Genomic DNA, 25,623 nt, shown 5'->3' with positions numbered 1-25,623 from the left:
ATGAAGAAAAAAAATCTCTCGACTATTAGACCTATGACCCAGAACACCAAACAAGGATGCCCATTTTAGTGAGAGTCCTGTCTGAAACTTCGGATCTGAGATTTTCAAATGGGCTATTTTGTACTTAATTTTATCAAAACCTAGTTCTAGTCTAGGCTCTGTGACAAAATATCTAGTGACTTTGGGCACATCCCTTAAGCTTTCTGCTAATGAGGCTATTGGACCTCAGGATTTCTGATGTCTTTCCAACTCCAAAATTCTATCTTGGAAGACACTTTCTCAAGCCAATGATTAAAAGCAGCTTACGTTACACTATTTCACTTTGTTGGCAAAGAAGAAACAGATGTTCCTTAAAAATTGTTCTCTGTGCCCTTATTACTGCTTTCCTGGTAAGAAATCTGGCAGCAACGGCCACAAGCAGGTTTCACACAAACGCATTCTCCTGCCATTCCCTCCCCGTTACTCCTACTTTAAAAATTAACAGCAGGTCAAAGAAGAGGAGAAATAGCTTCTGCCTAAATTACCAACTTTTTACTTTTATAATCATTTAAGTATATTACAATTTTATATTATACATTTTTTTCAATTCAAATTTTCAGACTGAAACATTGTTATTTTAGTAGAGTCAATTTATAGGCAATTTGCAAGTGATTTCTCATGGAAAAAAGACACAGACAGACAGTAATCATTCAGATCTGTGGAACTGGATGACCATGAAAACTGACCTCCTGCAAACCATGCACATACAGATATGCCGACCCATTCAGCAGCAGCATCTTCATGACGAGCTGAATAAAGACACATCTTATGTCATGCCCAAAATGTAGGGCAAGACTCAAAGCTGCAGATAGTAAAATGTTCTTACAAAGGCAAGATCCAGGTGCTGCTCGCTGCAGTGCTTCACAGACTATACCACGTGCTTGCCAGTGGCTTGTGACTCTCCCACGCAGCAACAGTGAGCATGGTGCGCTCGCACTCTCGGAGGAAGTACTTTCCCCTTGATGAGAGAACGAATCCAGGCAATTCTTCATAAAAATGACAAGGTTCAAAAAACATGTTTGCTCCAAGGCACCAAGGGTGTAAAGCTGTTTAGAAAATACACAGAAATGAACAGACTAAAAAAGGGAATTAGTTCTTAATGGAGAATCTATTACTGCTGTAACTGGTGTAATAATCACTTTAATAGATTACAATCAAAATGCACATTTATTAGACTGTGCTGTGTGAGGGAATGTCTGACCAAAGAGCATTCCCACAGGCACTCGGGGCACTGGCTGGAAAGCGCTCTCAGGGGTTCTTCTCAGAGCCGGAGAAGCTGCACATCACTTGTATTTGTAAAATCCTTCTCCAGTCTTCTTGCCGAACTTGTTCTCTGCTACCAGCTTATTCAAGCATGGGCTGGGCTGATGTAATGGGTTCTCTGCATCCATTTCATGCCACCCTATTGAGAGGAGGGAACAGAACTCAGGATGAAGTGCTGGGTTTATTTTTACACCTTGGCATTCCCAAGGACAAGTCTGGAGGCCTGCCTCTGATGTGGGAGAGCCCCCCAGGCATGGCGCCCCTCCGGCCACCACTGCAGAGGCACCAAGGAAGGCTGTGCTGGTGCAGCCACATCAGCCCCAAAGCTGCTGCACTGCCACCCACCTGTGCTGCCTGAAGCCTGGCCCTACTATGGTCCTCCTGCTTATCCAGTGTCTTCTCAGAAATCACTAAGGTCAAAGGCCCAAGTACACTGACAGAAGCCATTAATTTGCTGGTTGGATTCATCACTGGCACAGTTAACTTTCAGAATACACGTTAAAAAATCTGCATTCCTGCCATTGGTATTTTGCATCCACATAAGATTCAAAATTTAATTCTTCAACTAGCATTCTGTGAAACTTGGGAACAGTTAGCTACATTCAACTTCAGTAGTCCAGTTTTAATTATTATTTTTACCCTGTCTTCAGAGCTATTACATTACAATGGATATATTTTTTTTAAATGGATGTGTATCTTGCTTGCAATGGAGGTTACACAAATCTATTTATGTGATAAAATAACACAGTGTACCAGTGTCAATTTCCTGGGATTTAATATTGTACTATGGCTATATAACCATTGGTGGAAACCGGGTGAAGGGCACACAAGACCTGTCTGTGCTATATTTGTAACTTCCTGTGAATCCATAAAGGTTTTTTCTTCTTCAAGGTTACCCTGTTAAAGAGACACTGGACAGTCATATTCTTCCTTCTCCTGACATCTGTTCATGAATTCTCAACCTGGTGAGGCAGGATTTTAAAAGGTCTTTATTAAGACCCCTGCTAACTTTTTTTAAAAAGGCATTATAATTTACAGTTCAGAAAAACTACCTCAACTCAATTAAAGACAACAAAAAATTCCAATTCCTACCATCCACGATGAACTTCGTAGTATCCAGTCCGACATAATCTAGAAGCTCAAATGGGCCCATGGGGTAACCGGCTCCTAATTTCATAGCAGTGTCAATGTCCTCTTTGGATGCATCACCTAAGGAGAAAACAGCAGCACTGGGTCACCACCACCTTTCCTTGAATTCTCCCTATCACAGGATTAGCCCCAGAATTACTAGAATTTTATATGCTTGCACAAAAAAAAAATGTCTAGAGTGAGACTTTCTGGCTTGGGTAAGATTTCCTCTCTAAAGTACACGCCAAAGAGGTCATAAGACTTTACTTGCTCTGTCACCCAAGCTGGAGTGTAATGGCACGATCTTGGCTCGCTGCAACCTCCGCCTCCTGGGTTCAAGTGATTCTCCTGCCTCAGCCTCCCAAGTGGCTGAGAGTACAGGTGTGCGCCCCCACACAAGGCTAATATTTGTATTTTTAGTAGAGACAGGGTTTCACCATTTGGCCAGTCTGGGCTCAAACTTCCAACCTCAAGTGATCCTCCCGCCTCAGCGTCCCAAAGTGCTGAGATTACAGGTGTAAGCCACAGTGTGTGGCCCAAGATTTTCAAAGCTAGGCATCACTGAGGTGAATTTTGGAGTACTGATACCCTGTTCATGGAGACAGAAGCCTCCATGCCTGAAACTTCAGCTACTTTCAAATACATTGGGATTTTCCAACTCTGGAACCATTTATTAAAGTATAATTTAATGCTAGAGCATATTTTTGATTTATAAATAAACTTTCTTAAAAAAGAAAACTAAGCTTTCTGCTTTTGTATGTATAGTTATTGTATGTATTTTTTTCCCTCCAGTTTTTTGGGTTTTACAAGTAAGGAGTATTCCCCTGGCATCACATTTCACACAAACCTTTTAGTCAAGATACCTTTTAACGAAAAGCCCAAACCCAAGTTAGAATCACCACACATGTTTGGAAGTCTGTTGAGTAGACTAAGACAAGGATCAATGTGCTTTTCCCTTGGAAATTTACTCTTACTATGTCCTTTGGCCCCAAGAGGCCTTTATGGAGAACTTTCTTTACGGAGAACTCTCTTACGGAGGCCTTTCTTTGAAATCAGAAAAGTAGAATGGTCTGCAACAGGTGGCTATCTAGAATTTTGTTCCAAAGCATTAAGAAGAAGTCAATCAGATCAAAGCTAAAGAAAAGAGGGAAGAATGTTAAGACACTCAGAGAGAAACCACTTAAACATCGATAAAGATGACATTTTTTTAAAAGCATATAAAGTACTAAAGTAATTCCAAAGGATTTCAAGGCATTTTAAGGTGACTAAAATACACCACAATTATTTATTATGGTTGACATTACTAATAACTACACTAATTAGGATTAGAGATGCCTGAGAAATCATGATTTGAGTGTTAGGCCATAAGAAAGCAAAGAAACAAAAACAATCATATAGGCAGCCTCATTCATTCATTCATTCATTCAACTTTTATTTATTATGTAGCAGGCACCAGAGATGTAGAATGAGACAAAAATAAACAAGACAAGCACGCAAGGTACGCATGACATAATGGGAGAACTCAGATGTGTAAGCCAAAAACTTCAACATAATAAGACCTGAAGATTCATGACTCACACAGCTCTGTGTGAGTAAAGATGGAGAGATTTACTCACACTGCCAGGGCTTCACCAAAACCACCCCCATGCCTGGGTCCTGGAAGGTGAAGATAATCCTGAGATGAGCAGACCAGGAAGGGCATTCTAGGTAGAGAGAACAGCACATGCAGAGGCAGGAATGGGAAGGAACACAGCATATTTGGGGTGTGGCTATGAAGCTTAAAAGTGGGTTCTACTCAGAAGATTTCATTAGGAAGCCCTGCAGCTTCTGTGCTGGTAGAGCCCTGGAATGCTGGAAGTGCCGGCCTCACAGGCTCCTCAGGCTTGGGATATGCTCCCTGTGCCTAGGGTGCTGCCCTCGGACAGCTTCAGGGCTCAGTCTCTCACTTCCTCCAGGCCTCTGCTCAGGTGTCATACTTCAGAGAGCCTCTTCTCCTCCCTGCATATATAAAAAAAGCAACTCCCTGCACTAAAGAAAAGGCCAAGACACCAGGACAAGACTCTTGCTACCCCTTACTATCTTCTTCTCCACAATTACTCATCACAACCTAACATGCTTATGTACTGGTTCATTTATTACTGGCAGTCTCCCTGGGACAGAAATCTGACAGCATAATGGTTGCAACTCAGCTAAAGCCATTTAATGAAATCTATATTCAAGGACAGGAAAATTAACCCTAGAAGCAACGCTGTAATTCCATATTCAGAGACTCACTTGAGGACTGTTTTATTTCAAGAAATAATGTGAAGATACAGCACATGATAGAAAAATATCTAAATAACTCTACAAAGTCAGCACAACTCTAAAAATCGTGTTCTCAATAATGCAGAGCAAAAGAGGCAAACTTTCAGAAACAGAGAAATAAAATACAGAGATTGGTGTGCCAAGTGACAGTTAGATGTGGAATCATGTTTTAAACTAATAATTCCTAAACTTCTTTAGAATCAAGTACTTCTGACAATCAGACACCCTCTCCATAAAAAATGCACATATACCCTAAATTCTGCGTCAACCTTAGGAGGTTCATTGGACACCCTCTCCCACCTCCTTCCAGTTAAGAGCCCCTAACTCCAGACAAGACAGCAAAGGAAAGCTTCCTCAGTGAACTCGAGATCAGCACAGCTGAGGGCCTGGGACTTGCCCAACATCTGCTTCTTTGTCTGGCTCAGCAGCACCATCTGCCAACCATTCTTAGCACGAACAACAGAGGCACTCAGCAACAACTCAGAAACAGCATTTTTACTCATCAGCAGCTGCCTATGTGCCCGAGCTACACAGCACCTTGGGGCATATGATGATGAGGAGGAGCCAGAGTACCCCAGAAAAGAGAGTACAGTAAGGGAAAGAAAACACCTGCCATGCCACAGGGAAGACAGTGACAAGTGACCCAAGGGAGAGCCAAAGCAAGAAGAGTTGTGATGACAGAGATGACGTCCAGCTGGGAGCTCTGCAGACACTCAGGTGGGGCCACACGGGAATGGCAGGAGTAGTTGGCGGTGATAACAGCAGGGGCAGAGGGTGGCCAGAAGGAAGGCTCTCTGGCAGAGCTTGTAGATGGCAGGAAACCAGAGAACACTGAGCCTGTCTTGAGCAGGGGCGACAACGTGAGCAAGATGTCACATGGTGACTGGGGGGCAGGCTCATGGTCCTCCCAGGCCTGCTGCCAGCAGAGCCCTCCTGAGAAGAGCTGACCATTCGGCCCCACCATCCTGCCCACACTGGCCATTAGGAGTGGGTGCCTGGCAAGGGCAGCAGTCCACTGTCAGACACAGCCTATCCAGCCTCTGTCCCTCTGACAGGGGTGACAGTGACTGGGGCATGCATCAGGCTTCAGTCACAGTGTGAAGGAACAAGAGCAATAGGAAGAGTGAGGACAGAGCTGGGACACTGGGAAAGAAGGCCCAACATGGAAGCCACAATGAGTGGACAAACAGCAGAGCAAAAGGGCGTGAGCCTCCACGAGATCCCATGGGGACTGGCAAGAAGTGTTAGTGGCGGGGGCCCGGTCATCCAGGAAGTCTGACCTACAACAGCGCACACATCCTTCCAGAGAGCCTGCACCACTCAAGGCAGCATTGGCCAAACCATGTGCATGGAGCCCCAGGTGTATCAACAGTGGGGTACAGAAAAGTTCTCCTTGCATGAGTTCAGGAACAGTCACAGAGTGTCTGCCGAGGCTGTGCAGGGGGTGTGAGGGAAGATGCAGTAGGCGGTGTCTCAACTTCCTGGACAATATGATACTTTTTCAGTAAGTGCAGTAGTGGGGACCAGTCAGGAAAAGACATGAGTAGAGTGAATTACTCTGCTACCTAAGGAACCTCATGAAGGCAGCCTGACTGGGATGGGGAAAAGCTGGGATGAAGAGGTGGAACAGGCATGACAGGAAGGAATCAAAAGTGATGAACAGATGTGGCAGACAAGAGAAGGAGCCTCCAGATGCTTGAGGCTTCAAGGTGGAACTATATGACTGAGATGGCACGGTGGGCATGCTCTGAGCACTCCTCTGTGTTGGCTGAGAGGAGGGAGCAGGTGGTGGGTGGAGGGACGTGGTAAGAGGCCTAGGGTGTGACTGTAGTGTGCAGTAGAGAAGCAGCACCCACCCCAGGCAGGACACCCAGCAACTTCAGAAGCAGATTCTGAGGTGGTGGTGGAAAAAGAAGCAGGGGGACCAGCAATGATAGGCTGTTGAAGCCCATGCCCAGAGCAAGCTAAGAGCATGTCCTGAGGCCAGGTCCTGCTCTTCCAGCTTCAGCCCACAGGTGGCCAGGGATGGTGAGGGCCAAAGGGCATGCACCTGTGCAGAAAGGGACCACAGACAAGAAGAGGGCTTTTAACTTACCATCTGATACTTGGTGCATTGGAGAATGCATCAAATGGTGCATGAGAAAACACCATGAAGAGGTGGATCTCTCACATGCTACATTCTAAAACATTACATTAAAAAAAAAAAAAAAAGACATACAACTGCCTTTCAAGGTAGGGTAAAATGCTCTGTGCTTTCTTTGAGGTGTAATTAGGCATATTTGTTGATGGATAAACACAGAAGTGTTGGTTTGATCTTGGAGCAAAAGTGAGGCAATTGCTTCCATAAACCATAGAGAAAAGTTTTAATATTTAAAGCAGATTTTGAGGAAGCAAATGTGCTTTCATCTCTCTGGAGGAGCTGGTGTAAATGTTTTGTTTAAAAAATGACACTCTCAGGAGTGAGCATTTATGAATGAAGTAATTGAAAACAATTACACTTGCTTTTTATCCAGTCCTATTACGGCTTGTTTGCCTTTGAAGCAGACATGATAGCTACCTTTCCAGAAACCAGGGAGGGAAAGCAGGCAGGAGGATGCAGATCAATTTAGAAGCCTGGACCCTGTCCCAAATCTGGTATTTCTACAGCAGAGAAAAGCATTCTTTGTCGATCAAGTACTGAGGAAAACTGTTTACACCATTCTTAAGGTTACAAAAAGTACATCATGACATCACTCAGTAAGGACAGACTACTAAAAACTGTCCTTACCACATATCGGCCTTGTCACATATTTCTAATCACCTGTCAGTCACAAGTTTTAGAACTTTAAGGAACTTTCAAGATCTCCTAGCCTAGTGATTTTTACATTATGATTATTTTTAAAAGCAGTAAACCTTTTAATCAAAAGCAGAGATCCAGGATATCAATCTGGGACGGCCATGCAATTGCTCTGGCTGGGACTGTAGTGGGGGTGGTAGGAGTTCCAGAAACCTTTCTCAGAGGCCTCACAGGGAAGCCAGGAGGCCCCGGGAAAACAGTGAAAAAGGTACCAGGGCCCAGGGTGCAGCTGAGCTCACAGAGCTAGAAAACAGACACTGCTTCCTCCGTTGTGCACGGCCCGACCCCTCCTAGAGACACTGAGAATTCCAGACAGTGGCGCCAGGAGCTGAGGCCTGCTGCTCCTGGCCTGGGTCAGAAGGATACCTCGTTCATACAGCCTGATTGCTTCCATGAGGTATGGAACCAGGAGGCGGTTCACAATAAACCCAGGAGTGTCCTGTTTTGGAAGACAAAAAAACAAAAAACTAGTAAACTTTCATTAAATGGTATCTTTTGTGAAGTCACCAAATTGCCCCTTCTTACCCTGGATCATGTTTGCCCCCATTTATCAAGCTGTACATTTTCGAAATTTGCAGCATGGCCTTATTTCTATCTCATATGACAATTTATCCAACAATCATAGTACTTAAAAAAAAATTCAAACCCAGATGCCCCACTGCACAGATCCTGACATAAAAACAGACCAAGGCACAGGTGTGACCTGGAAGAGCATGGCTTTGGGACAGGCAGATTTGGGTTCAGTCTTGAATACTCTCTTGGTCCTTCTGTCACTCTGAATCTGTTTCATCATCTGTGAACTGGGGGTGACAGTTTGTCTCAAAGTTGTGAAGACAAATCAGAAAACACATAAAATGCTGTACACACAGCCCTACACCCATCCCTTTACTCCTCCTCTTTCCTTCCAATTCCCTTTCAAGAATCGACAAAACGTCACACTCCACCTTGAATGGTCCTCAAAGGAGGACTGCTTTCCAGGCTCCTTGGAGCCACTCCTAGGCTACTCAGCAACTTCTCAGGTTCCGGCGCACAGTGCAGTGGAGCTGACTTGGGGGCAGGTGCTCCGACAAAGGAGCAGAGCCACTGACAGAGAGCTGGCCTTTCACGGCACACCCCCTAAGACCGCTGCATCCTGCGGTGACCCCTGTGCCACATACGCCTTTCATCCGTTTCCCTTCTCAGTAACTAACATTAATCATCTCTCTGGAGGACAGGTGTGGGATTTGGATTTTATCTACTGATCTCTTCCAGGGACTTGCAGAGAAAAACAGGTGATTTTTTGTTGAGGCTGATGTCCACTAGGCAAATGGTGCCTCCTCTTTTGTCAAAAGGCTGTGATCTTCCTGAGGGCAGAAATCCTCACCCTGGCCCGAACTCTGCATTCTGTTTCTAGCACACACCAGGTACTTCCTTAATGTCTGAATTACAGATGACCAGGCACCCCTCACAGAGCTAACCTGACTGCATGCTGGGAAACTGGACAATAACACAAAGGATGTGAACTTCCTTTAACCCTAGGCAAACTGAAACCAAGCCCTAACCCCATCTATTGCCACATGGGCACAAAGATGCACAAACAAGTTTTATCAGCTTAATTAAGATTATGGAACAATACAGATTTTATAATTGAGACAAAAATACTCTTTTCAACTTCAAAAGGTTCACTATAGATTCAAGATAGGGTACCTGAGAACATGAAGCTCCAACAGTTAATATCTTCTACAGAAAAAGCTCATAGAGCTCAATAAGGAAAAAGTGCCAAGACTCATTAAATATTTAAACTCACTGGCCAGTCGCAGTGGCTCACGCCTGTAATCCCAGCACTTTGGGAGGCCAAGGTGGGAGGATCACAAGGTCAGGAGTTCAAGACCAGCCTGGCCAACACAGTGAAACCCCGTCTCTACTAAAAATACAAAAATTAGCCGGGTGTGGTGGCACGTGCCTGTAGTCCTAGCTACTCGGAAGGCTGAGGCAGGAGAATCGCTTGAACCTGGGAGGCGGAGGTTGCAATGAGCTGAGATTGCGCCACTGCACTCCAACCTGGGCGACACTGCGAGACTCCATCTCGAAAAATAAAATAAAATAAAATAAAAATAAAAATAAATAAACTCACTAGTAATCCAAAAAATGTGCATTTTTGCCAACAAGATTATCAAAGGTTTTTTCCCCCACTGTAATAATATTTGATGCTATTGAGAATGCAGAGAGACAGATGCTATCAGTACATTGGTGGAAAGTGAAGAGACACAGTCTTTTTTTTTTCTTGGCAGGGTCTTGCTCTGTTGCCCAGGCTGGAGTGCAGTGGCGTGATCTCAGCTCACTGCAGCCTCCACCTCCTGGGCTCAAGCGACCCTCCCACCTCAGCCTCCCAAGTAGCTGGGACCACAGGTGCACACCACCATGCCCAGCTATTTTTTTTGTAGAGAAGGTTTTTGCCATGTTGCCCAGGCTGGTCTCGAACTCTTGGGCTCAAGTGATCCACCAGCCTTGGCCTCCCAAAGTGCTGGGATTATAGGCGTGAGGCACCGTGCCTAGCAGGAGACACAAACTTTAAATAAAGTAATTTTATTTTATGTAATCAAATTCATATTTTTCAGATTCTTATTTATTAAACACATTTTATTTACTGTACTTACTGTGTGCCAGGTACTGTTCTAAATACTTTAAAAATATTAATTTATTCATTCCTGATAATAACCCTGTGAGAGAGGTACTATAATTATCCCTATGTGAGGCATGAGGACACTGAGGCACAGTGAGGTTAAGTAGCTTGCCTGAGGTTACACAGGTAATAAGTGCCGACACCAGGATTTGAACCCAGTTGGGCTAGTTCATACCCTTAACCTTTATACCACAATCCCCTCATGAAGTCTCACTAGGAAGGCACATTCCAGGCACATTAATGTCCCTCTTCTATGTCAAGTATTGGTAAAGTACAATACTGTAGGCCAAATCCAGCCCACAGCTTGTTTTTGTAAGTCAAGTTTTACTGGAGCACAGCCACACTCATACTGCCTATACTGTCTACGGCTGTTTTCATACTACAACAATAGAACTGACTACTTGCAACAGAGACTGTATGGCTGAAAATATTCACTATCTGGTCCTTTACAGAAATTTGCTGACCCTTGTCCTATGTGGTTGCCATATATTGTCCAGATGCCTCATCAAGAGCTTCAATAACTGAACCAGAAAGACCCTCTGAAAGCCCTTAGAATACCACACAGAGAGAGTTCTGGAATGACCTAACAAGAACAATTTAATGAGAACAAAGAGTTCCCATCTCTGCAGTTGCCGTGGCCACTCTGATGGAAGACTGAATCATTACTTTGTAGATTAATTATTATGCTGCTGAAGATAATCATTAGCTTTTCCCTGTACTTCTGTTTCCATATCTTTTTGTCTTGCACAGACGTTCTTTTCAATACTATTACTACTTTCTTCCACTAACAAAGCATAACTGCGTAAGAAAGTACAATCATACCATCCAATTATTAATTTGATTTTAGAAATCTAGATGACTTAAAACTACAGAACTAAACAAACAAAAAATGGGTGTTAAAGCATGAGACTACCTAACAACACTTTACCCATGGACGGGAAGGAGCAGGACACACAAGCCTGCTCTCTTTGGCTGCTGGAGTCCACCTCAACAGATGGCTTCTTCAGATGATTCATGAACAACATGATTTTTCATGGGTTAGTACAGTACTGTGAGTTCAAACTCGAGAATATTTTAGAAAGCAGAAGTTTGCTATGAGAACTATAATGATATAAAGGATTACGGTTAAAAAAAAAAGTAGATGACTTATATGTAAATCTTTGTAATGGTGTAGCATTTTGTGACACAACTACCTCTTAAGAAAAACTGCAAAGTCATGCATAAGTATAGTCCCCGAGTTTTGGAGGAACTAAAGAGGAACTAAAGCAAATGGAGAAACTGAAGGTAATCAAAATAATTACCTTCAGGTAGGTTATCATTTCAGGAACTGGGATTATTTTATATACAATAACTGGGCAGCTTAAGAAAGGGGAAAAACAGATGGAGGTCAAGCAGGATTCCCACTAAACCATGCTGCTTCTTGAAAAACAAAACAACAAACAATAAAAACATAATGCAACTTTCCAGTGAGAAACAGGTTCCTTATTGCTACTTTGGCAGGTTGCTCTCTCACTGTCTTATCATTTATTTCACCATCTGTAGTATTTCTTGCAAAAGTAAAGCCCTCATTTTCTGTTAGGGATGTATGTATTTACCAAGCTCTTCCTGACACACAGGGTTCTGACTCCCAGTGGCCCAGTGGAAGTTACAGCTGATTGGGCAACCAAAACCATTTACGAAAATGCAGCCACTCATCAGGAGACAAAAGCCAGGACAGAGAGCAGTCCCGTGTCTTCTACTCAGCTGGTGTCCTGAGCTCCATTCAGGTCTCAGACTATCCACCTGATGGCCTTAGGCATGGCTTAGGAGTCCAGTTTCCCTGTCTGCAAACTAGAACAGGAGGCACGGATTGCTCTTTACAGCACGTGGACAAGCTTGCAGTATACAATGCTCCTTCTTTCACATCATTCTATGAGAAGAATTCTACCAGGAACAAGTCAGGGTCCAAGAAGAAAAGAACTACCTCCTTCCCAGCTACCCATACTCTTACCTTGCAAGAAACAGGATGCTTTCCTAGGGCTTTGCTAAAGTCTACCAAAGATTCAAATGTCTTCTGGCTGGTCATTGGTGTTTTAATGACCTGGAAATGCAAAGCAGAGAATTATGACCGGAGTGTCAGCAAGCAACTTCAGTAGAATGGTTCAAGGAATGATTGATCGAAAGCCTCCATATAGGCAACAAAAATAGTTTGAGTTTCTGCATAGAAGTAGGAATCTCAAGCCAGAAACAATGTATTTCCCAAAATGACTATTTTAAGACAACAGAGGCCAAATGTGGTGGCTCATGCCTGTAATCCCAGCACTTTGGGAGGCCGAAGCGGGCAGATTATGAAGTCAAGAGATCGAGACCATCCTGGCCAACATGGTGAAACCCCATCTCTACTAAAAATACAAAAATTAGTTGGGCGTGGTGGCATGTGCCTGTAGTGCCAGCTACTTGGGAGGCTGAGGCAGGAGAATTGCTTGAGCCTGGGAGGTGGAGGTTGCAGTGAGCCGAGATCATGCCACTGCACTCCAGCCTGGGTGACAGAGCGAGACACCGTCTCAAAAAAAAAAAAAAGACAACAGTGTATGGTAGAATGTACAAAATCAAGGCTTAAAATACAAGTGTATGTGTGTACATGTGTGTATAGGACAGTTTTACAGGCTTTGTTGTTGAGACAAGCCTGGGTTCAGTTGCACCATTTACTGGCTGTGTGACCCTGAGTATGTTTCTTGAAACTGAAATGACACTGAAATCACTCTGTTCACCTCAGGAAGTTGAGGTGAGAATGAAATTAGACTGGGAGTAAAGCACAAAGCCTAAGCACAAATGCTCAATAAATGCTGACTTCCATTATTTAATTATTAGAAGTCTGGAAGTATAAGATGGTTGCCCTTAGAGTCCTCTACATGGGACTTGACCTTCTATTATAGATGAGGAGGAGCCCCAGGAAAGTGGAGTAATTTGCCCAAGTGACAGTTCTCCTGGATTCCTGAGTATTCCTCCCATGACTCCACCCTCTGCCACACAGATGCTCTAGAGGCCAGTGGCCCCTTGGCTTCAGAACAGACTCATCCTGCTAGGGAAGGCTTTCATTTACAGCAAGCGGGGCCTGCCACCTGCTCCAGCAGCCCTCCTGACCTCTGTGAGGTACAGGGAAGGGCACAAGGGCTGCCCTACTGGCATCTGTAGGGGATGGCACCAAGCACGATGCTCAGCACAGTCAGCTGGGCATTTAGAGAACTCATGTGTAATGGTAAATGGAAAGAACCAGATGAAGTATATATATATTTTTTTAAACAGGAGAGATGCGTGTTTATTCACTCATTCATTCAACTATATATATACATACACACACACACACATATACACACACACACACACACATATATATATGTAAAATGTAAAGGCCAGTAAAGAACTTCAATCAGAGTCAAAGGGTTTACTTCAGACCCTTCATGGGATCTTAGGAAACTGCCTCACCTCTCTTCTCTGAAATGGGGATCATGGGCATGTCTTCCCTCTGCAAGAGGGCCGTCTGACTTGGTGAACTAATGAGCTAGTGTCTGTGCAGGGATGAAAGGTGCTATATAAACAAAGAAGAGTTCTCACTCCTGTTTTCGTGTGATCATAGCCTGGGCCATGGTGTCATGTTGTGACATCAACAGAAGTGAATGGATGGAAACAGGAAAAGACACAGTGAAGATGGAGAAGAGGAGGAGGACGAGAAAGACCAGAAGACACCCTGCGGGTACCACAAATCAAACAGAATCCCAGACCTGTTTGAAAGGAGGTCTAAAAAGTCCCCATCAAAACCACAGACTGAGCTGGGACAAACACTGCTGACTATGGAGTTTTCAAAATAAGTTTTTGGTTTAAAGGGGTTAATAATAGTGAAGTTTTGTTTCTTTTTAAACAGGAGAGATGCATGTTTATTCACTCATTCATTCATTCAGTGAACAGTAATTTGTACAGATACGCTGCTCATAGTTCCAACAGAGTCTGAAAAAAAAATACATATATATACATTTAAATGAGCCCAGTCCTAAGTAAAGGAGCCACTTAGCTTATTATACAAGTCATTTTGGTGTACACCACCAGCAACACAAGGAAGAGCTAAAGTTAAACAATAAAAACTGAATAGAGAAGAACACTTTTACAAAATACTTTCTAAAAAATAGTAGCATTTGCTAAACATCAGCTGTTTACAACCAACACACTACATTTCCAAAGACAAAAGCATACATTACCAGATAAATGCAGTTGAAAACATTATTAAAGTAAATCTACAGAATGTGCCTATCTCCAAAACACTTATATATACAATATAATAACTAAAGAAATCAACTAGTCCCTAAGTACTGAAATGTTGGAAATGCATGCCACTTCTTTGCTCTTAATCTGCATGAGATAAGAGCTGTTAAATACTGTTTCTTCTGTTCCCCAAACCCCTCCCCTTCATTCTTCAACTTCTTCAAAAAATCAGCCTTAGGGGATAGGAGAAAATAGGAGGAAGCTAAGAAGCAATGTTAGCAAGACAGAAAAAGTCCCATTGCAAGATGGTCAAAGTTGTCACTTGAGAGAAAATGCTAAAAAAGTGGTCATTATTATGACTTATTAAAAATGCTTATGCTGAGTAGTGGTGAGGGAATGAGGAGGATAAAGGAAGGAAAAGGGAGTTGGAAAAGGCAATAATGAAGAAAACAGACGATACACATTCCCAGAGAGGCCACAGCCAGTGTCTGGAGGTTTGCCTGGCCCCACATCACCCACATGGCAGCACCAGCGTCCCCCACACTTCGCACGGCAATAACTCCTCAACCTCAGAACAAATGCTACTTTAATAGCGGCTGCTCCTCAGACCCTGTAATTAGGACCCTATAAAAGGCAAGTTGTCCCATTTCAGGTGCAAATTGCCTACTGTGACTCCAACTCCAACAGATTGGAGTCTCCAAGCATTCCAAACAGGATGCTGGGGAAGCCCTCCCTGCCTCCCCCCTCCACCTTCCAGGTTTATGGTCAGGAGGCTCAAGGCTATCAGAAGCTGGTTTTATTTTTTTACTTTTAGGGTTTTTTTATTCAATATAGGATCTTGCTCTGTCATCCAGGCTGGAGTGCAGTGGTGCAATCACAGCTCACTGCAGCCTCAACCTCCCAGGCTCAATCAATCCTCCCACTTCAGCCTTCCAAGTACTGGAGACTACATGCATGCACCAAAACCCCTGGCTGATTTTTTATTTTTTGTAGAAATGGGGTATTGCCATGTTGCCTAGGCTGTTCCTGAACCCCTGGATCTCAAGCAATCCACTAACTTACACCTCCAAAAGTTCTGGGATTACAGGCATGAGCCGCCGCACCCAATGGGAGCTGTTTTTAATAGCTCTGATCACAACGCACAGGAGATGTACCTCATCTGGGGACAACGCTAAGGCACCATTACATGGGGTCAGAATTAACCCCAGGAACTGTGGACAAGCTAGTACAGTGGATCTAATGAGAACTGCATTTACAGCATGGGCAAGCTGATCTCGACGAGATAATATGAACACGTGTAGCTGCCCTCTCTGTGGTCCCATCAAGCCTATGGTTTCTAGTGCTGCCTTCCCATTCTGATGCCTCTCAGCACTGCCCATCAGCTCTGGCACAAATAAGTAAATGACATTCCAAAAAGTTAACAGCCTTTCTGGATATCACTAAGCAAGACACAGGGCTGTGAAGAAACAAAGCATAGGAGCCCTCCTAGATATGAGGCTCAGGGACAACCTTCTACCCTCAGGTTAAAACCCATCCTAGGCAACTGGTGGCAGGGCTGGTGTAACACAGAAAAGCAGGACTGAGAGAGCTGGCAGACACACACAAGCTGACACCCACTGACCTCCACAAGTTTCATGACGGGCACTGGGTTGAAGAAATGGAGGCCAGCGAATCGGTCTTGTCTGGTGGTGGCATTGGCTATGCTTGTAATCTGCAAGGAGGAAGTGTTGCTGGCAAAGATTGTATGTCTGTGAAGAGAAAATATAGTGGAGTATCAGAGTGAATCTCATCTTTCAAAACAGCATGACTCTTGGGTGCAATGCACAAGGTGACTGCTTACTGCCACATCTGTTGTCCTGACCCATTGGGGGAATCAGGGAGAAGACACATCTTCATATAAGAGGCTGAAATCAAGTGACTTCAGCTTTTTAAAAATTTTTAAATTTGAAAGTAAATAAAATTGGAACTTCCTGTTCCGAAGAGGTATTTAACCTTCACCAATCCTTACTTGATTTTCCAGAACAAAATTTCCCCTATCTACTTGTATTAATTAACTTCCAAGGTATGTGAGATAACAAGAGGTGGCTAATTGATCAAGCTACTTAACCAATCCCAGTCACAAACGAAACTCAGTGATCAAAGAATAATGAAATAAAGACACCTAAAAGCAACAAAATTCTAAATGAGCACATAAATCCTCAATCAGAAACATCTGATAATAAACATGAATTAAGATATTTTCCCTGAAGTGAAAAGCTTTATTTTTCAATTGGATGGGAATTAAAATGAAAACAAGAAAACCAACACGGTTCAAAAAAATTTTAAGGTTACCCAGGTAGATCTGGGGAAAAGAGGATATAGGCATATGCATATATAAGACATTAACTTATTAATTAAAAAAAAATCCATACTGACTTAAACCAAATTTAGTTAAGGCCACAGTAAAGTGGGGTGCCAAAAGCATGAGAGGAAAAGCTTTAAACAGGTCGACTTCCAGGCTTTCCTGCAGCGCCACCTTGCGGATAAAAACATACAAACCGGCCTGGTGCTGATTCCAACCAAGATGGCCTGTGACAGGGCAAGAAAGGCAAGGATCCCTTACTGACCAGACTTGGGGGTTCCTGCTTACCTAAAAGGCAATACTATAATCTGCTCAAATCAGTGGGGGGTGGGAGGAGAGGAGGAAGAGAAGGGAGAAGAAACCAGTTATTTGGAAAGGAGGGAAAAGAGGTAAAAGGCGAGACCAGTGTGAGTAGGCAGCGGAGAACCTTCTCTTTCCAGGTATGAGCACATCTGCCTTCTCCAACAGCTTCCAAGGTAGGCCATTTAAAGGCCAGGCTTTCCTTTTTTTTTAAAAAAAAAAGACATTTTTTAAGGTCTTAAAATTTCAGTTTTCAAAGTTTCTTGCTTGTGGTCATTGGGGAAAATAATATAAACTATTCCCCATTACAGAAGGTAATGAAAAAAAGATCCTCTTCCAATAACAATGTGTGTAGCCAACACAAGCACCGTTCAACCACACAACCTGCACCACAAGCACCTGGAACCACAAAAGCAGAGCAGGGACAGCCTGGGCCCAAGGCTGTGCCAGCTGTGGCTCCACACTCCCCTTAAGAAAAGAGAGTGTTATTTTAAAGATTAGTATTACAATCGTAATACCCCTTTTCATAGAACGTTTGAAGGGCCATTCACCTGCAAAAAGGGGAAACTCGGGCACATTTGGTAAAATAAAGTGACATCAGAGCCCAGTTCCAGGTATTGCCAGTCCAGGGCACTCTGGCACATTTTATCAGAAGGAGGAAATGATCTCTCCCCAGCAGACCTCTGCTCTGCCTCTCCCAACAGGGTCAGGCTGACTCTGTTCCTAAAAGTCTCACACTGTCTTCAGAGAATATTAAACACATAGGACAGTCTTTTCGTCCACAAACAAAATGTACTCTGGGCTGGGCACGGTGGCTCACACTTGTAATACCAGCACTTTAGGAGGCCGAGGCAGGTGGATCACTTGAAGACAGGAGTTCAAGACGAGCCTGGCCAACATGCCCTGTCTCTACTAAAAATACAAAAATTAGCTGGGCATGGTAGCGCATGCCTGTAATCCCAGCTACTAGGGGGGCTGAGGCAGGAGAATTGCTTGAACCTGGGGGGCAGAGGTTTCAGTGAGCTTAAGATCACGCCACTGCACTCCAGCCTGGGCGACAGAGCGAGACTTCGTCTCAAAAAACAAAAAAAAAAGTACTCTTACATGTTCCTGGAAACACTTGTCTTGAACCACCTTTTGTTTTTTTCATTCTGACACTCAGGTACCAAAAAAACTACTTTTCTCTTAAATGTTCTAAAAGAAAATCGACAACACACGCAGTGATTATTAGCAATGCCCCCAGACCCTAGTATCAGGAAGACAAGAGGCGTGGTGGGGACGGCAAAGGATTCAAGAGTCCATACTTTGTCTAAAGGGGAAAGTCAGGCTTTCGATCTGGCTGCCTGTGCGCCTGGTCATACTTTTCATTTGTGTGTCTGAGGCTGCTGCTAGAGAAGTCATGTTCCTCTCCAGGATGCAACTGTTTCATCAGGGCTTCCAACGCGAAATGTATCACTTGACTATATTTTTTTCTCCCATTATAGGATCGAACTGTAAAATCTGTCAGTAAAGTACCTCTCAATACGGCTGCTTAAAAAATGTAGCAAGCATTCAATAATGGTGGTGATCTAAAACAAAAACAAACAGTGCCGAGGAAGGTGGAGAAGGTCAGCAGTAAAGTCACATCTTTGGTATGACTCATGTCTTCTTTTCACACCTCACATCTGTTTTGCATCAATTCAGGTGAAAGAGCCTAGTGTAGTGCCTGATACACAGCAGGCACTCAGGAAATGTGAGCTAAATTAAATGAGTTTCCTAAACAACTCTGTACAATAGGTACCAGTGCTGCTGCTCCTATTTTACACATGGGGGAAGCTAGTCTTAGAGAGTTAGAGCCAGAAAGGTCTAGGAAATTATTTATCCCAAACACCTCAACTCGCATTACAGATGATGAAACTGAGGACTTTTCCAAGGCTGGAGGTGGTGGTGGGGTCAGCACCAGGCCCAGGCCTCCTGACTTTCTTCAATGATCCTTCTTCTGTACCAGACATGGACAACGGAGGGCAGTCAGGCCTTTCACTGTCATCAAGAGTGACCAATCTTTTCAATAAAGATCAAACTGCTTGACAAAACTCCCTTTTTTGGGGTGGGTGTTTATTATCCCAGAGGGCTCCCTGCTGGCCTGGGAGCCAGTCCCGGTACCACAAGTGTCTTCTGTTTTTGTCAGATGTCTCTGCAGCCTCTAGATGCCAGTGTGAAATGCACGAGGACATTGATTGGCCATGATGGACAGATGACAGAAAGGCAAGTCTCTTCTCTTTGTCAGGGGCAGGGCCTCTCTGGCCACAAGGCCACCCATCTCTGAAGGTCAACATTCCGACAAGCTGGTATGCAAGTGTCTCTCTTTAGCCACTGCCCACTGTAAGTGTCCTGAGAATTGCTTTTGTCATATAATCTTATTCTGCCATTCAATTCCAACCAAGAAGCATGAAAATACAGTCAAACAAGTCACTAGAAGAGCACTGATCAGTGGGTCAGGTGTCACACACTCTAAGGCTCTGGATCCCAAGGTACATTCTGCCAGGAAGAATTCCACCAGGAAGCCAGCGAGCTAAGAAGTTAATGCTCCTTTAACACTCCCAAGAGTACTTCAATTGAACCCAGATGAAGCTCAAAACAGGAAAGTCCTCTCTGCCTATAGGCATTCCCTTCAATTACACCATTCTGTTTGCTCCATCCAAAAAAGCAGGAAACACAGAACTGCTCTGAGGGTCCTTGGCATACAGTTAAGGACACGTAGGGTATTCCTATGCCCGAGAATGGAGCACAGAAGTACCGTACATGTCCTTAACTGTCTGCTGTCAGATGTCTCTGCAGCCTCTAGATGCCAGTGTGAAATGAACCAAGGAACGTCACAGCAGCTTCTGGCATAGGAGTATCCATGACCTACACACTTCAAGAAACATACATGCCTGTCCCTGGATGGACCCCTCCATGTTACCATGGGTAACTCCACACTCATCTGGGACAAGGATCAGATCACAACAGCCCAAGCTTCGGAAGCAAACTGGGAGTGGGAGGATGGAGAACAACAGAAACCATGTTGGCTTTTCTTGAAATAGCTGTGGGATAGGAGAGAGGGAGGTGGATGAACTTGGTCAGAGGATCCCTTCCTGGGAGAAGGCAATAAACAAGGAAGAAAGTTCAAGGCCCAGGGAGGGACCCCTCAGAACCTGTCAAGAATGTCCAGGGATCATGAACAGATATTTTTCAAAAAAAGACATACTAGTGGTCAATAAACAAATGAGAAAATGCTCAGCATCACTAATCAACAGAGAAATGGAAATTAAAACCACAATGAGTTTAGCACCTGATACCAGTCAGAATGGCTTTTATTAAGAAGTCAAAAACAACAGATGTTGGTGAGAATCTGGAGAAAGGGAACCCTTGCATGCTGCTGGTGCCAATGTAAATTAGTACAACCTTTAAGGAAAACAGTATGGAGATTTCTCAAAAAACTAAAAATAGAACTAACATGTGATCCAGCAGCCCCACTATTGGGTATATATTAAAAGGAAAAAAACTCATTCTATCAAAAAGATACCTGCACTCATGTTTATTGCAGCACTATTCACAATAGCAAAGACACGAAATCAACCTAAGTGTCCATCAATAGCTGATTAAAGAAAATGTGGCATATATACACCATGGAATACTACTCAGCTATAAAAAAGAATAAAATCATGTCTTTTGAAGCAACATGAATAGGAGTGAAGGCCATTATCTTAAGTGAAACAACTCAGTCAAATACCATATGTTCTCACATATAAGTGGTAGCTAAATAACAGGTACCCATGGATGTACAGAGGGAAATAACAGACACTGGAGACTCCAAAAGGTGGGAGGGTGGCGAGGGTTGAAAAATTACCTATTGGGTACAGTGTTCACTATGTGGGTGATGGGTATACTAAAAGCCCAGACTTCACCACTACACAATCTAGGCATGGAACAAAACTGCACTTGTACCCACAAATCTATAAAAACAAAAAATAAAAATGAAAAACAAAAATAAGGTTAAAAAAAAAAAAAGAAGAAGATTGTCCAGAGGTTACATACTCAGCAGCAAACTTGTCCAGCCTTTTGAAGAGCTCGTTTTTCACCTTCAGATTCTCCACGATGGCTTCCACCACCAAGTCTGCGCTGTGGACAACGGAGGCTGCATCCGTGCTGGTCGTTATGCTGCTCAGGGTCTTCTCCACAAATTCATCGCCAGCCTAATGCAGTGGGAGGAAGAAGAGAACATTCACCAGGCTCACTGGAAACTGTCTTTCAAGTTCTTAGCTCTGCTCCAGTTAGTAAACTCGGTGTTCAGAGCACCTGTATTGGCCTACCCTATCTGTTCTCAAAGCGTCCACAAAGCCTGTAATTTATCCTTCCATAGCTCCGCGCCATCCATTAGTCTTGAGGTGGTGCTGACTATTCCTTTCTAATAAAAGCAGAGACTAGCTCCTATTAGAGCAAGGGCAAGAGCCAGGGTAAGAAAGCTGACTTAGCATTTATCAAATAATTATTGCCCGTCATATGCCTGAAACTGTTGTTTCCGAAACAAGCTAGACACAGCCTCTGCTGCCAAAGAGCCTGTAGTTTTCATCGTTTCCTCATTTTCCTCCTGTGACTCCAGGTTTCCACAGACCTCAATAAGGACAGAATTGGAGATGGTGCCTCTATAAGCCGCCATTTTATTTCATAGTGCAATTTGTCCACAGGGCATCAAAATAGTCATAATCAGCAAAGGCATCCAAAATCATCATGGAATAAGCAGCTAGATCTCAGCTGTTATACAGAAATATTCTACTAGCCACATTAAAAAAAGGGAAAAGACATTCACAGGTGAAATTAATGTTATTTAACCTAATATATCTAAGATGTCATCACTTCAACAGGTAATTAATATTTAAAAATATTGAGATGTTTTATATATTTTTCTCCTATTATAGCTTTAAAATCTAGTGTCTATTTTACACTCAGAGCACATCTCTATCTAGACTAGCCACATTTCAAGCACTCAGTAGCCACTTGTTAGTAGCTATTATATTGGTGGTCATTATAGAGCTAGATAAGCATAGTATGTCAACTAGGCAAAGTGAAACTGACACTTCCCTCCTCAATGGTGTCCCTGGCAGAGGAGAGAAACCTCAGGAGTATAGACTCCTGAGGAGTAGCTAGCCAGAGCTGAGCAACTTGAGCATAGGGGCCATCCTTTTATCTTTAAGGTGAGCCTTTTATCTTTAAAGGTGAGCCACACCTTTAGGGTGTGTCTCAGAAACTCAGCCCAAGGAGACAATTAGCTGAAAGTTTGTAAACAAGGGGAAAATGCAGGCTATCTGGGTCAAACTCACTCTGTCCTAGACTCCAACCCTCAGCCCAGGGATCTTATAATCTCATCTGTCTGGACCCTCCTCATAACAACCCCTGCATGGGGTCCCACTACAATTAAGAATATAAGGGACAGGTGGACCGGGCGCAGTGGCTCACACCTGTAATCTCAGCACTTTGGGAGGCCAAGGCCGGCGGATCACGAGGTTAGGAGATCGAGACCATCCGGGATAACATGGTGAAACCCCGTCTCCACTAAAAATACAAAAATTTGCTGGGCGTGGTAGCAGGCGCCTGTAGTCCCAGCTACTCAAAAGGCTGAGGCAGGAGAATGGCGTGAACCCGGGAGGCGGAGCTTGCAGTGAGCCAACATTGCGCAACTGCACTCCAGCCTTGGCTACAGAGCAAGACTCCGTCTCAACAAAAAAGAATATAAGGGACAGGTGAAAAATACCTTAATGTAAAAAGTAAAGTAGAAGTTCCTCTTCAAAGAGACTCTCCTCCCCATCTAATTAAGAATAAATAGTAACTTTTCTTAGAAGCAAAATTTATTCTAAGACCTGTGTTAACATTCTTAAATATCTGCTAGCTGTAATAAAGAAATCAATGTACTTTATGTTCTCAGCTCCACAATTTAGCCTAAATATTTGCCCTGGCATGCTTATACTGGTCCAAGTGGACATTAGGTCATAGCCCGTTCCTCTTCCTTATTTAGAGGTGTTTTTACCTTTCTCAGCATTCCACAAGTTACTTCCTCCTTCCTTTGTTCTCACCTGCCTTTGCCTCTTTTAAAAAGTTCTAAGTTGCTAGCCAATCAAGACAAATACATTTGAATGTGAAGTCCCGTTCCAGCCAATAGAAACCAGACACAGCAGTAAGGCAGACGTGTCAGGTTATAAATGACCCTGTCTCCTTTGTTCAGTGTACTCTTGTGGCAAAACTGCTGGCGAGTGTACCCTTTCTGCAGAAAGTAAAAATGGTCTTGCTGAGGAAATTAAATTTATGCTCAAGTGCTATTTCTTTACAGCACCAAAGAACAAGCATTTCTAACATTAATCTGCCTGTGATATTTATTATTTGAATTTCATCCTAGAGAAGGTAAAATTATCTCCACCGTCATCTGAAGGCCACTAGACATTGGGAAAAAAATGCATATCAAAACCACAATGATAGCAGGACTCGGTGGCTTATGCTTGTAATCCTAGCACTTTGAGTGGCCAAGGTGGGAGGATCACTTGAGGCCAGGAGTTTGAGAGCAGCCTGGGCAACACAGTACAACTCCGTCTCTAAAAAAATATATTTTTTTAATTAGCTGGGTGTGGTGGCTCACATCTATAGTCCTAGCTACTTGGGAGGCTGAGGTGAGAGAATGGCTTGAGCCTAGGAGTTCAAGGCTATAGTGAATGAACTATGATCATGCCACTGCTCTCCAGCCTGGGTAGCAGAGCAAGACCTCATTTCCAAAACAAAAAAACAAAAAACAAAAACATCACAATGAGATACTACTTCACACCTAAGATGGCTACAATAAGAAACAAAACAAAACAAACATGGAAAATAGCAAGTGTTGGCCAGGATGTGGGGAAACTGGAACCTTCGTACATTGCTGGTGGGAATGTAAAATAGTGCAGTCACTACAGAAAACAATTTGGTGGTTCCTCAGAAAGCTAAATATAGGATTACCATACAACCCAGCAATTCTACTTGTAGGTATATAACCCAAAGAATTGAAAACAGAGACTCCAAACCAATAGCATACCAATGTTCACTGCAGCATTATTCAAAATAGCCAAAAAGTGAAAGCAACCCAATTCCATTAACAGACGAATGAGTGATATGGTTTAGCTCTGTGTCCCCACCCAGATCTCACCCTGAATTGTAATAATCCCCACGTGTTGTGGGACGGGCCCAGTGGGGGGTAATTTATAAAGGACAGTTCCCCTGCACATGCTCTCTCTCGCCTGCTGCCATGTAAGACATGACTTTGTTCTTCCTTCGCCTTCCACCATGATTGTGAGGCCTTCCCAACCATGTGGAACTATGAGTCAATTAAACCTCTTTCCTTTATAAATTACCCAGTCTCAGGCATGTCTTTATTAGCAACGTCATGAGAACAGACTAATACAATGGGTTAAAAAAAAAAGTGGTACAAATCCAATGGAATATTAAATTGGAATATGATAATAATCCAGTGGAATATTAAGCCATAAAAAGGAATGAAGTTGGCCGGGAGTGGTGGCTCACGCCTGTAATCCCAGCACTTTGGGAGGCCGAGGTGGGTGGATAACAAGGTCAAGAGATTGAAACCATCCTGGCTAACATGGTGAAACCCCGTCTCTACTAAAACTACAAAAATTAGCTGGGTGTGGTGGCATGCGCCTGTAATCCCAGCTACTTGGGAGGCTGAAGGAGAACTGCTTGAACCCAGGAGGTGAAGGTTGCAGTGAGCTGAGATTGTACCACTGCACTCCAGCCTGGTGACAGAGCGAGACTCTGTCTCAGAAAAAAAAAAAAAGGAATGAATTTGTGATACATGTTACAACATAGATGAACCTTGAAAACTTTATGCTAAGTGAAATAAGCCAGACACAGGACAAATATTGTATGATTCCACTTACATGAAGTATGAATGTGCGAGTGTAATTAATGCTACTGAATTGTATAGTTTAAAATGGCAAATTTTATGTTATATATATTCTACCATAATAAAAAAATTTTTAAAAGCATCTAGATATACCACCTTGGATACTTGAAGTGAGAAACAACAAATGCCTTATGTGTACTTTTCTCTGGCTGCATACAGCGAGAAATTCTATCCAAGCCCCAAGGAAATCAATCTTAAGCAACTTTAACAAGATGACAAAAGGTAAATTGAAATTTGTTTGGGTGATTTGTGCTGTATTTCTAATTAAATGCAAACTCCTAAGTGAAAGTGCGCTGAAAAAGCAGCATGGCCCTTAGTCACCAACTCCTTCTCATCCCACCATGCTGTTTTTTTCCCAGGCTCCACAGAGTTCCTCAAATTCTTCTATCTCTTCTGCTCCTGGCAAGTAGAATGATTCACTCTTAGTTTCTATAAATACCATATTTATTATATCATTCTTTTCTTAACTTGTAGTATAAAAATTATCTTCCTGTTTCTTCTTCCATCCTTTTAGCAAAAAAAGTGTTCTTCAATTCCAAATTCTCATGTTTTTC

The 25,623-nt window shown here is 43.2% G+C and overlaps 1 protein-coding gene across 2 annotated transcripts in view; it reads right to left on the bottom strand.

The window, feature by feature from the left end:
• Positions 1-509: 509 nt before the first annotated feature.
• Positions 510-25,623, bottom strand: part of HADH (hydroxyacyl-CoA dehydrogenase) — a 47,043-nt gene continuing 21,929 nt past the window's right edge. For both annotated transcript variants that reach the window (XM_054486662.1, XM_063663962.1), the window contains 6 exons: positions 21,166-21,323; positions 16,090-16,216; positions 12,223-12,312; positions 7,937-8,009; positions 2,395-2,511; positions 510-1,441 (listed from right to left, as the gene is read on the bottom strand). In XM_054486662.1, coding sequence (XP_054342637.1) covers positions 1,323-1,441; positions 2,395-2,511; positions 7,937-8,009; positions 12,223-12,312; positions 16,090-16,216; positions 21,166-21,323 — 684 coding nt within the window. In that variant the 3' untranslated portion in view covers positions 510-1,322. The remainder of the gene's footprint in view (positions 1,442-2,394; positions 2,512-7,936; positions 8,010-12,222; positions 12,313-16,089; positions 16,217-21,165; positions 21,324-25,623) is intronic.

This window comes from Pongo pygmaeus, chromosome 3 (genome assembly GCF_028885625.2).
Source record: "Pongo pygmaeus isolate AG05252 chromosome 3, NHGRI_mPonPyg2-v2.0_pri, whole genome shotgun sequence".
NCBI classification, from domain to species: domain Eukaryota; kingdom Metazoa; phylum Chordata; class Mammalia; order Primates; family Hominidae; genus Pongo; species Pongo pygmaeus.
This window is presented reverse-complemented; position numbering and strand designations above follow the sequence as displayed.